Source organism: Mobula hypostoma, chromosome 14 (genome assembly GCF_963921235.1).
Source record: "Mobula hypostoma chromosome 14, sMobHyp1.1, whole genome shotgun sequence".
Taxonomy (NCBI): Eukaryota; Metazoa; Chordata; class Chondrichthyes; order Myliobatiformes; family Myliobatidae; genus Mobula; species Mobula hypostoma.
Window position 1 is genome coordinate 6,976,905 of NC_086110.1, and position 12,924 is coordinate 6,989,828.

Below are 12,924 nucleotides of genomic sequence, written 5' to 3' on the forward strand. Positions count from 1 at the left end.
ATCAGTTGGTTGATTTGTGAAGTATCGTGTGCTTCTTGGAGTGCAACATCAGGTACACATTAAACAAATACATGCACAGGCGTCTTCACTCTGTGGGCCACTTCTTCAGAACGAAGACCATCATCCTCAACCTCGAGGGATAGCCACGACGTTACTGACAGCATAAATATCTTCAGCGAGCGGTGCAATGGCACAGCCACTGCATCCAAGCCGCACTGACACGGGTTTGATCCTGACCTCAGCATGGAGTTTGCACCTTCTCCCTGTGACCCCATGGGTTTCCCCTCTGCCCTTTGGTTTCATGGGAGGCGAATTGACTTGAGTGTGCAGGCAAATAGTAGAGTTTGTTCATGAAGGTAGGGGTGGAGAAGAAAAGGGTGAGTGGGTGACCAGAATGCTTGCATTGATCTGGCATCTAATCAGACTCCGGATAGAAACCTGGGAAGGGACAGGGCTCTAATCGACACAGGCTGCTGCTGCATGGTTCGATGTGAAGCCCTGCGTCACAAGCTGAGGGACCATACTGTGCAGCAGAGGCTGAGCAAGGATCTGGTGACTAGGCATGCAGGAGCAGTGTGTGTGTATGGGGTGTGAGTGTAGGTGTGTGTGTGTGTGTGTGTGGGGTGTGAGTGTTAGTGTGTGTGTGTATGGGGTGTGAGTGTGTGTTTTTGTGTGTGTGTGTGAGCGTGTGTGTGTGTGTGCGTGTGTGTGTGTGTGTGCGCGCACGTGTGTGTCAACAGAACATTGAGAAGCAGAGGAAGTAGAAAGCCTGGAGGAAACATTTTACCTCATTAGATTCTGTGTTGGAAGTAATTGACACATTAGACATAACAGATTGAAAATTGAATGCTATTTGCGAGCTATTTACGATGTAAATGAAATAGAAGTTGCCTGCAGCTAGTGCCAGCAAGTCGTTCACATTCAAATTGTTTTCCGTAGCACAACAGTGCTCACTGAGGAACATGGGAGTCTTCTGGCAGCGGTCTGGATTACCGCGGTGTCCGGTGGAATGGGAGTGTGGTATGTGAGAGTGGGGGGAGGTGTACTGGGGCTGCAGTGTGCTGTTGATGGGTGGTGATGGCAGTGTGGTATTGAAGGAGGGTCAGGATGGTGCTGGGGTAGTGTCGTGGGGGATACTGTGGTGTGTAATGGGAGTGGTGGTGGGGAACGATGGGTGAGGGCGTGTGGTGCGTTGTTCATCCTAATGCTCTCCTTCTGATGGACCCTGTGGGTAGGACTGATGTTCAGGAACCTCTTAGGTCCCACACCATCACGTTCCTGAACCAGTGCGGATAACTACACTCACCTCATCTCGGAAATGATTCCACACTTTCAAAGACTCATGTTCTCAGTATTATTTATTCACTTTTCTTTTCTTACAGAAACATCTGCATGATGCTAATGATTTTATTTGCACCTTTCGTTTTCTTTTGTACATTGGTGGTTTGTTAGTCTTTGGAATGGGAAATGAAGCCATCAGCACTACCTCACTACTCGTTCTCTCTTTTTGCATTAACTGAAACTTGTACATAGATTTCCAAATCTAATTAGTATATGTTATGCAGCACTGTAATGCTGCTGCAAAATAACAAATTCATGACATACTGTACGTCAGTGATAATAATCCCTATTCAGAACGAGCTGCTAGAGGAAGTGGCTGAGTGAGGTACTGTACAATGGCAGCTAGATGGGTACATGGAGGAATGGAACTTAAAAGGATACGGGCCAAACTCAGGTCATTGTGACTAGCTGGGCGGACTATGTGGTTGGCCTGGACTCGATGGGCTAAACAGCCTGTGTCTATTCATATTGTTCTATGTATTCAGCTTGAACATGATTAGGATTCCACAGTTTTGTAGACCAGAGAGAGCAGGCAGAAACAGGATGTTATTTCTGTTTAGCTTCACCAGGTTGGAGTATTCGATCATTTTAACGTGTGAGCCGTGTTGTTTCCTGAGTGTGCTCACTCACTGTCTTTGTGACTGAGGTGGAACATGCCATGTCAACTTCACACAACTCTGGGCACCTTTGTGCCACTTTATTCTCAAGACTGGCGAGAAACCATCACCACCTCCCACCGATCCTGGACAAGCGACAAAAGATAATGACACCTGGATTTCCCTGTGCCAGTAGTTATAGACATACAAAATGTTGCTGAAACAACACAATAAAAAGCAGGCAAGTTATTTTGAACAGGGAAGAATGAAGGGCCTTGTGAGGTTGATAAGTTCAGGTCCAGACCCATATTGGTCACAATGCAAAATCAACAACTTGCCTTTTGATGGAGACAAGTTGAAGGTCAAGGAAAAATTACAACAGGTTTTCAGGAATCCTAACAGATGTTATTATAATGCAGAGTCCAAATGTCAGCATGTATCTAACACTGCAGCTTTCACTCAAGTCCATCTGTAGGGTTGGATATGTGAAACCACCATGCCATGCCCTCTTAAGCTCTGAAAATCTGGTGGTAGTGGTTAAAATCCATCAGCAGAAACACAAATCTTACTTGTCCAGCTTAGATTGGGTCTTATGAGGGTACCTTAGGCGGGAAAGGTATCTAGGTCACGTCCTAGTCTGGTCTTCTAGGGAAGCAACCAGGTGGGACGAGTGAATAGAATCACATAAGCTGTGAGTTGGCACAGTACCGAGCCTCAAGTTGCTTTTCCTGATAACACATTGGAAATGCTACAAATAAATCCATCCGCTGACGTAAACTCCGGGATATTTTAGGCTTTGAAAACTCCAGGAGGAATAGACAATATTTATGTAATTGGTGTTGTGGATGAGAATTAGGGGATTAAAATGTGTGTATATTATTGGAACTGAATAGAAATGATAAAACTGAAAACTTACCTGAGAAAGGAGGTTGAAGGCCTGATGTTTGTGAGTTTAAGAGTTCAGGCCCAAGGATTGGAGGCCTGGAGGCAGCCTGTCCTATCTTTATAGGCCTGTGAGTGTGGGGGAGTGAGAGGGAATGAAAGGGGTTTGCCTTGCTGTTGTTACTGTTGCTGCTAATATTGTGCTTTTGTTCTGCTGAATATTATGGGTATGCAAGGGTGGTATTGCTATGTGTAGCGACACTCGTGGGCTGCCCCCAGCACATCCTTGAGTGTGTTGGTTGTTAATGCAAACAATGTATTTCACTGTATATTTTGACATATGGTACTGTGCAAAAGTCTTAGGCCTAGGCACGACTCGAGGAGCAGCAGTACTCTGAATGGATATGATTAAGTATCCCCATTTCAGCTGATACAGCTAAAAGGCACAACTGCTTCCAAGGAGACTACAGTCAACAAAGATATCTCAATGCGTTTAAATGAACTATCGCTGCTTAAAACCGATGGAAACAACACCGATTGTGGTAGGAAGTGCCCACGTAGGACACCTCAGAGGAAGCGCAGGTGTAGAGCGGGATTAAAAGTGCGTTTAAGGAAACGGGGTTTTAAACTCCCTATACCAACTATCTTGTTGGCGAACGTGCAGTCTCTGGTGAAGAAGATCGATGATCTCAGAGCCAGGGTGCTGTATCAGAGGGACATTAGAACTGCGTGCGTCCTTTGTTTCACGGAATCCTGGTTAACCCATTCCTTACCGGATGCAGCGATTCAGATTGACGGGTTTACTATACACCATCAGGGTAGATCTACAGAGTCTCTCAAAAGCAGAGGTGGAGGAGTATGCCTCATGATCAACTCTTCTTGGTTCACAAATATATCAGTGCTGTCCCAATTCTGCTCAGCAGACCTGGAATATCTAGCAGTTAAGTGCTGTTCTTTTTACCTACCATGGGGTAATTTCACTGGGGTCATTTTGGTAGCATTATACATTCCCCCTCAGGCCAATGTCAATCAGGCTTTAGATGATCGGAGCAATGGGATCAACATGCACAAAATACCGCACCCTAACGCCTTCACCAGTGTTTTGGGAGATTTTAACCAGGTCACTCTGAAAAAATCACTAAGCAATTACCGTCAACAGATCACTTGCAATACCAGAGGAAACAACACACTGGACCATTGCTACACCACCATCAAGAACGCCTACCATGCTATTCCACGCCCTCACCTCGGGAAGTCTGATCACCTAGCTGTACTTCTACTCTCTGAGTATAGGCAGAGACTGAAGACTGCAGCACCAGTAGTGAGGACCAAGAAGGTTTGGACAAGGGAAGCACAGGAGCGCCTACAGGACTGCTTTGAATTGATGGACTGGACTGTATTCAGGGATTCATCTTTGAACCTGGATGAGTATGCTGCAGTTGTTACTGACTTCATTAAACCCTGTGTGGATGAGTGTGTGCCTACAAAGACTTACTGTACATTCCCAAACCAAAAGCCATGGATGAACCAGGAGGTACATCATCTGCTGAAGGCTAGATCTGTGGCATCAAGTCTGGCAACTCAGGCCTGTAACAGAAAACCAGGTATGATTTGCAGAGGGCTACTTCAAGGGCGAAGAGACAATTTCGAATGAGGTTGGATGCGACATCGGACGCATGGCAACTCTGGCAGGGTCTGCAAGACATTACTTCCTACAAAGCAAAACTTAATAGCATGAATGGCAGCGATGCTTCACTACAGGTGAACTCAATGCCTTCTGTGGCCGCTTTGAAAGTGCGAACACAACTACAGCTGTGAAGATCCCTGCTGCACCTGATGTCCCTGTGATCTCTGTCTCAGAGTCCGATGTTAGACTGTCTTTAAAGAGACTGAACCCTCGCAAGGCGGAAAGTCCTGATGGAGTACGTGGTAAAGTTCTGAAAACCTGTGCCAACCAACTGGTGGGAGCATTCAAGGACATTTTCAACCTCTCACTGCCACAGGCGGAAGTTCCCACTTACTTCAAAAAGGCAACAATTATACCTGTGCCTAAGAAGAATAACGTGGGCTGCCTTAATGACTATGGTCCAGTAGCCCTCACATCTACAGTGATGAAATGCTTTGAGAGGTTGGTCATGACTAGACTGAACTCCTGCCTCAGCAAGGACCTGGACCCACTGCAATTTGCTTATCGCCACAATAGGTCAAGGACAGACATGATCTCAATGGCTCTCCACATGGCTTTAGACCACCTGGACAACAGAAACGCCTACGTCAGGTTGCTGTTCATCGACTATAGCTCGGCATTTAATACCATCATTCCCACAATCCTGATTGAGAAGTTGCAGAACCCGGGCCTCTGTACCTCCCTCTGCAATTGGATCCTCGACTTCCTAACCGGAAGACCACAATCTATGCAGATTGGTGATAACATCTCCTCCTCACTGACAATCAATACTGGCGCACCTCAGGGGTGTGTGCTTAGCCCACTGCTCTACAATCTACATACACATGACTGTGTGACTAGGCACAGCTCAAATACCATCTATAAATTTGCTGACGATACCACCATTGTTGGTAGAATCTCAGGTGGTGACGAGAGGGCGTACAGGAGTGAGATATGCCAACTAGTGGGACGGTGTCGCAGCAACAACCTGGCACTCAACGTCAGTAAGATGAAAGAGCTGACTGTGGACTTCAGGAAGGGTAAAACAAAGGAACACATACCAATCCTCATAGAGGGATCAGAAGTGAAGAACGTGAGCAGTTTCAATTTCCTTGGTGTCAAGATCTCCGGGATCTAACCTGGTCCCAACGTATCGGTGCAGTTATAAAGAAGGCAAGACAGCGGCTATACTTTATTAGGAGTTTGAAGAGATTTGGCATGTCAACAAATACACTCAAAAACTTCTATAGTTGTACCATGGAGAGCATTCTGACAGGCTGCATCACACAGTACCGAACACAGGATCGCACAGGACCAAAAGAAGCTGCAGAAGGTTGTAAATCTAGTCAGCTCCATCTTGGGTACTAGCCTACAAAGTACCCAGAACATCTTTAGGGAGCGGTGTCTCAGAAAGGAATCGTCCATTATTAAGGACCTCCAGCATCCAGGGCATGCCCTTTTCTCACTGTTACCAATAGGTAGGAGATACAGAAGCCTGAAGGCACACACTCAGTGATTCAGGAACAGCTTCTTCCCCTCTGCCATCCGATTCCTAAATGGACGTTGAATCTTTAGACACTACCTCACTTCTTAATATACCGTATTTCTGCTTTTGCATGTTTTTATAAATCTATTCAATATACTTGTACTGTAATTGATTTATAATTATTCTTTTTATTTTACTTATTATAATTATTTTTCTCTGCTAGATTATGTATGCATTGAACTGCTGCCATTAAGTTAACAAATTTCACGTCATATGCCGGTGATAATAAACCTGATTCTGATTCTGATTCATATATATAGCTAGGGTGCCGAAGACTTTTACACGTCTTTGTCAATGTGGAACATAGAAACATAGAAACATAGAAAATAGGTGCAGGAGTAGGCCATTCGGCCCTTCGAGCCTGCACCGCCATTTATTATGATCATGGCTGATCATCCAACTCAGAACCCCGCCCCAGCCTTCCCTCCATACCCCCTGACCCCTGTAGCCACAAGGGCCATATCTAACTTCCTTTTAAACATAGCTAATGAACTGGCCTCAACAGTTTGCTGTGGCAGAGAATTCCACAGATTCACCACTCTCTGTGTGAAGAAGTTTTTCCTAACCTCGGTCCTAAAAGGCTTCCCCTCTATCCTCAAACTGTGACCCCTCGTTCTAGACCTCCCCAACATCGGGAACAATCTTCCCGCATCTAGCCTGTCCAATCCCTTTAGGATCTTATACGTTTCAATCAGATCCCCCCTCAATCTTCTAAATTCCAACGAGTACAAGCCCAGTTCATCCAGTCTTTCTTCATATGAAAGACCTGCCATCCCAGGAATCAATCTGGTGAACCTTCTTTGTACTCCCTCTATGGCAAAGATGTCTTTCCTCAGATTAGGGGACCAAAACTGCACACAATACTCCAGGTGTGGTCTCACCAAGGCCTTGTACAACTGCAGTAGTACCTCCCTGCTCCTGTACTCGAATCCTCTCGCTATAAATGCCAGCATACCGTTCGCCTTTTTCACCGCCTGCTGTACCTGCATGCCCACTTTCAATGAGAAAAGGATATTGGGAATGGCAAAGATGGAGGTCCACGGGAGGGGTGTGGGACAGATGGTAGAGAAGTGCCAGAGGTGGGAGTGGCATGCAGGCAGATACACCCAGCCCTGAGACACCAGGCAAGGTCATTTGATTCCAAACGACCTTAAATTGATCATTACAGAATGTCACTCTAGTATCTTTCGCTCTCTCTCCCCCTCCCTTTCCGTTTTCCCAACCATGACTCCCCTCTACCCGCCCCTTTCCCACTGTCAGTCCACAACAGAAATCCGTATATAGCAGAGTCAGGTTTATCATCCCTCACACATGTCATGAAATTTGTTTGCAGCAGCATTACTACAGGCCTCTGCAAAGGTTTAGGCACCCTTGCTATATTTACAGTATGTGCCTAAATCACATCAAATCTTGCGCCCTGTGATTTAACAGGGGTGGAAATGGTATAAGGAGTTGTAGGAGTACAAAGAAAGTGATTGAAATTCCCAGTGGAGATATCTGAAGAATATTTAAAAAGCATTGGCAACAGGTTAACCAAGCAAAAACACAAGTCACAGAAGACAACAAGTAACATAAATAATTGCAAGAATTTTGTCAGAGAAAAGGTGGTCCTGAATGAGGTTAAATAAAATACAAATATTAAATGGATTATTTAGTCAAAATGATCAAATTTCCTGTTGGGACTGGGGCTGAGTTACAGGCAGGACAACCTTCTCTGCACGGTCGGTTTATTACTGCTGTCATGTGTACTGTGATACAGCAAAATGTTTTTATTCTGTGTGTCATCCAGACAGACTGCGTCATCCAGACAGATTGTGCAGTCTATAACTACATTGAGGCAGTAAGAGTAAACAGAATGTGGATGTTTGTTCAAGAGTCTGATAACAGTGAATTGAAGCTGTCCTTGAGCCTGGTGGTATATGCTTTCTGGCTTTTATATTTTCTGCCCAATAGAATGGGGAAGAGAGAATGCCTTGGGTGTGAAGGGACCCTTGATAATGTTGGGTAAATTCATTAGACAGGTGAAAGTGTAGACAGCTGTCAGTGGAGTTAGTGTGATGGACAAGGCTGTGTTTGCAACTTTCACTTCTATCCCGTGCTGAGTAGCCTAATATAGATCATAGCACCTGATTTACATGTAGCTTTACATCCCCACCCAACTCAGCACAACTAACTATTTACCACGACATTGCCAACAGATCTTTCCCATGAACGGAGTGGCACAGTAGTACAGCGGCTAGTGCAATGCTTCACTGCACACCAGAGGTAAGGTCAGGTTCAGCTGCTCCCACCGTCCAGTACAGAGTTTGTACATTCTCTCCATAACTGCGTGAGTTTTCTCCTAGTGCTCGGATTCCCTCCCACACTCCAAACAGCCGCGGGTTAGGGTTAGTAAGTTGTGGGCAGTGGAAGCCACAACTTCCACTTCGTCAACTCAGGTGATGCACCTCTCTATGTGGTTCAATATACATGTGGGCAAGTAAAGGTGATAAAACAGAAAAGGATTTGGGAGTAAAAGAATTAGTTCTGCCGCTCTCACCAGTCGGAGCTTTGCGCTGTTTCTCCATCCGCTCCAAGCTGTTCAGCAAGCCGTCGATGTGGATCTTTATCTGGGTGAGCTCCTTCTTTATTGTCTGTAGATCATCGGCTTTCACTGAAAGACCAAAAAGACAGTAATTTCCATGAGAACCTATCTTCACAGTAAATGGACATTATTTTATACCATATCCATGCTTTACCCTCTAGCTTTATTTTTATATAATTCTTTACTCTTTATAATTGTTAACTGTTGATTGACTCTGTGGTTAAGAAGGCATATGGTGTATTGGCCTTCATCAATCATGGAATTGAGTTTAGGAGCCGAGAGGTAATGTTGGAGCTATATAGGACCCTGGTCAGATCCCACTTGGAGTACTGTGCTCAGTTCTGGTCACCTCACTACAGGAAGGATGTGGAAGCCATAGAAAGGGTGCAGAGGAGATTTACAAGGATGTTGCCTGGATTGGGGAGCATGCTTTATGAAAACAGGTTGAGTGAACTCGGCCTTTTCTCCTTGAAGCGATGGAGGATGAGAGGTGACCTGATAGAGGTGAATAAGATGATGAGAAGCATTGATCGTGTGGATAGTCAGAGGCTTTTTCCCAGGGATGAAATGGTTGCCACAAAAGGACACAGGTTTAAGATGCTGGGGAGTAGGTACAGAAGAGATGTCAGGGGTAAGTTTTTTACTGAGCGAGTGGTGAGTGTGTGAAATGGGTTGCCGGCAAAGGTCGTGGAGGTGGATACGATAGGGTCTTTTAAGAGACTTTTGGATAGGTACATGGAGCTTAGAAAAATAGAGGACTATGGGTAAGTCTAGTAATTTCTAAGGTAGGGACATGTTCAGCACAACTTTGTGGGCTGAAGGGCCTGTATTGTGCTGTAGGTTTTCTATATTTCTATGTTTCTATGTATGTGGTGAATAAAGTTGATCCTTTAGCTTCAAGACTGCCACTGGGAAGGAAGTGATAATCTTCTTTGGGCAAAAGCATCTCCAGCAGGGCAATTACACATACAGGTGAGAAGATGCTTGCCTATGGGTCTCACCACACAACAATAACGCCCACTTAATTCTTAGTCAGGAAGTGGCAGGGGAGACCCAATTAAGTAGAAATATTTGGTTTATTTTAAAATGTGGGAGGTGAGGATGAATTGCAAGCTTTCCACATGTATGAGACTACCAAAGTGGTAAAAAAATAATATTCATCCAATTCTCCTTGTGGGAAGTAGACCTGAAGGTCAGCTGACACTGATAGAGTCTTCTTTAACAATGCTGTAAACAGTCAGGGTCACAGCCCGAAATGTCAGCTCTTTATTCCCCTTCACAGATGCTGCTGGGCCTGTTGAGTTCCTCCAGTATTTTGTGTGTGTTACTCTGGATTTCCAGCATCTGCAGAACCTTTTGTAATACTATCTGTTAACATCTGAACAATATCTGAAAGGATAGACCATAAGACCATAAGACAAAGGAGAAGACGGCCATTCGGCCCATCAAGTCTGCTCCGCCATTTTATCATGAACTGATCCATTCTCCCATTTAGTCCCACTCCCCCGCCTTCTCACCACAACCTTTGATGCCCTGGCTACTCAGATACCTATCAATCTCTGCCTTAAATACACCCAATAACTTGGCCTCCACTGCTGCCCGTAGCAACAAATTCCACAGATTCATCACCCTCTGACGAAAAAAATTTCTTTGCATTTCTGTTCTGAATGGGCACCCTTCAATCCTTAAGTCATGCCCTCTCGTACTAGACTCCCCTACCATGGGAAACGAGTTTGCCACATCCACTCTGTCCATGCCTTTCAACATTCGAAATGTTTCTATGAGGTCTCCCCTCATTCTTCTAAACTCCAAGGAATACAGTCCAAGAGCGGACAAACGCTCCTCATATGTTAACCCTCTCATTCCCGGAATCATTCTAGTGAATCTTCTCTGTACCCTCTCCAATGTCAGCACATCCTTTCTTAAATAAGGAGACCAAAACTGCCCACAGTACTCCAGGTGAGGTCTCACTAGCGCCCTATAGAGCCTCAACATCACATCTCTGCTCCTATATTCTATTCCTCTGGAAATGAATGCCAACATTGCATTTGCCTTCTTCACCACCGACTCAACCTGTAGGTTAACTTTAAGGGTGTCCTGTACGAGGACTCCCAAGTCCCGTTGCATCTCAGAACTTTGAATTCTTTCCCCATTTAAATAATAGTCTGCCCGTTTATTTCTTCTGCCAAAGTGCATAACCATACACTTTCCAACATTGTATTTCATTTGCCACTTCTCTGCCCATTCTTCCAATCTATGCAAGTCTCTCTGCAGACTTTCCGTTTCCTCAGCACTACCGGCCCCTCCACCTATCTTCGTATTGTCAGCAAACTCAGCCACAAAGCCATCTATTCCATAATCCAAATCGTTGATGTACAATGTAAAAAGAAGCGGCCCCAACACAGACCCCTGTGGAACACCACTGGTAACTGGCAGCCAACCAGAATAGGATCCCTTTATTTCCACACTCTGTTTCCTACCAATCAGCCAACACTCTATCCACGTATGTGACTTTCCTGTAATTCCATGGGCTCTAATCTTGTTAAGTAGCCTCATGTGTGGCACTTTGTCAAAGGCCTTCTGAAAATCCAAATATACAACATCCACTGCATCTCCCTTGTCTAGCCTACAGGTAATTTCCTCAAAAAATTGTAACAAGTTTGTCAGGCAGGGTTTTCCTAAAAGGAATCCATGCTGAGTTCTGCCTATCTTGTCATATGCCTCCAGGTACTCTGTAATCTCATCCTTGACAATCGACTCCAACAACTTCCCAACCACCGATGTCAAGCTAACAGGTCTATAATTTCCTTTTTGCTTCCTTGACCGCTTCTTAAATAGCGGAGTGACATTTGTAATCTTCCAGTCCTCCGGAACCATGCCAGAATCTATCGACTTTTGAAAGATCATCGCTAATGCCTCCGCAATCTCCACAGCTACTTCCTTCAGAACACGAGGGTGCATTCCATCTGGTCCAGGAGATTTATCTACCTTTAGACTATTCAGCTTCCTGAGAACTTTCTCTGTCGTAATTGTGAATGCACACACTCCTCTTCCCTGCCACCCTTGAGTGTCTTCCTCAGTGAAGACTGATGCAAAATACTCGATCAGTTCCTCCGCCATCTCCTTATCTCCCATTACAATTTCTCCAGCATCATTTTCTATCGGTCCTATATCTACTCTCACCTGTCTTTTACTCTTCATATACTTGAAAAAGCTTTCAGTATCCCCTTTGATATTATTTGCTAGCTTCCTTTCACAGTTAATCTTTTCACTCTTAATGACCTTCTTAGTTTCCTCTTGTAAGCTTTTAAAAACTTCCCAATCCTCTGTCTTCCCACTAATTTTTGCTTCCTTGTATGCCCTCTGCTTTAACTTTGGCCTTGACTTCTCTTGTCAACCACAGTTGCATCCTTTTTCCATTCGAAAATTTCTTCTTTTTTGGAATATACTTGTCTTGCACCTTCCTCACTTCTTGCATAAACTCCAGCCACTGTTGCTCTGCCGTCTTTCCTGCCAGTGTCCCTTTCCAGTCAACTTTGGCCACCTCTCCCATGCCACTGTAATTTCCTTTACTCCACTGAAATACCAACACATCAGATTTCGGCTTCTCTTTCTCTAATTTCACAGTGAACTCAATCATGTTATGATCACTGCCTCCTGAGGGTTCCTTCACCTCAATCTCTCTAATCACCTCCGGTTCATTACACAATACCCAGTCCAGTACAGCCGATCCCCTAGTGGGCTCAACAACAAGCTGTTCTAAAAAGCCATCTCGCAGACATTCTACAAATTCTCTCTCTTGAGATCCAGTGCCGACCTGATTTTCCTAATCCACTCACATGTTAAAAACCCCACAATTATCATAACACTGCCCTTCTGAAAAGCCTTTTCTATTTCCAGTTGTAATTTGTAGTCCACATCCCTGCAGCTGTTTGGAGGCCTATAAATAACTGCCATCAGGGTCCTTTTACCCTTGCAATTTCTTAGCTCAACCCATAAAGATTCTTCACCTTCCGATACTATATCACCTCTTTCTAATGATTTAATATCATTTCTTACCAATAAAGCTGCGCCTCCCCCTCTGCCTACCTTCCTATCCTTCCGATACATCATGCATCCTTGGATGTTCAGCTCCCAGAGACATGCATCCTTTAGCCACGTCTCAGTGATGGCCACAATATCATACCTGCCAATCTGTAGCTGTACGACAAGATCATCCACCTTATTCCTTATGCTGCATACATTTAAGTATAACACCTTAAGTCCAGTATTTGGTACTTTTTGCTTTGATTTCACTGCAACTTTATTG

General features: G+C 44.7%; 1 protein-coding gene across 2 annotated transcripts in view; it reads right to left on the reverse strand.

Annotated features, from left to right (window-relative positions):
- The window catches only part of LOC134356075 (RNA-binding Raly-like protein), a 1,565,186-nt gene that overhangs the window by 111,182 nt on the left and 1,441,080 nt on the right, over window positions 1-12,924 (reverse strand). For both annotated transcript variants that reach the window (XM_063066635.1, XM_063066636.1), the window contains exon 8: window positions 8,571-8,684. In XM_063066635.1, coding sequence (XP_062922705.1) covers window positions 8,571-8,684 — 114 coding nt within the window. The remainder of the gene's footprint in view (window positions 1-8,570; window positions 8,685-12,924) is intronic.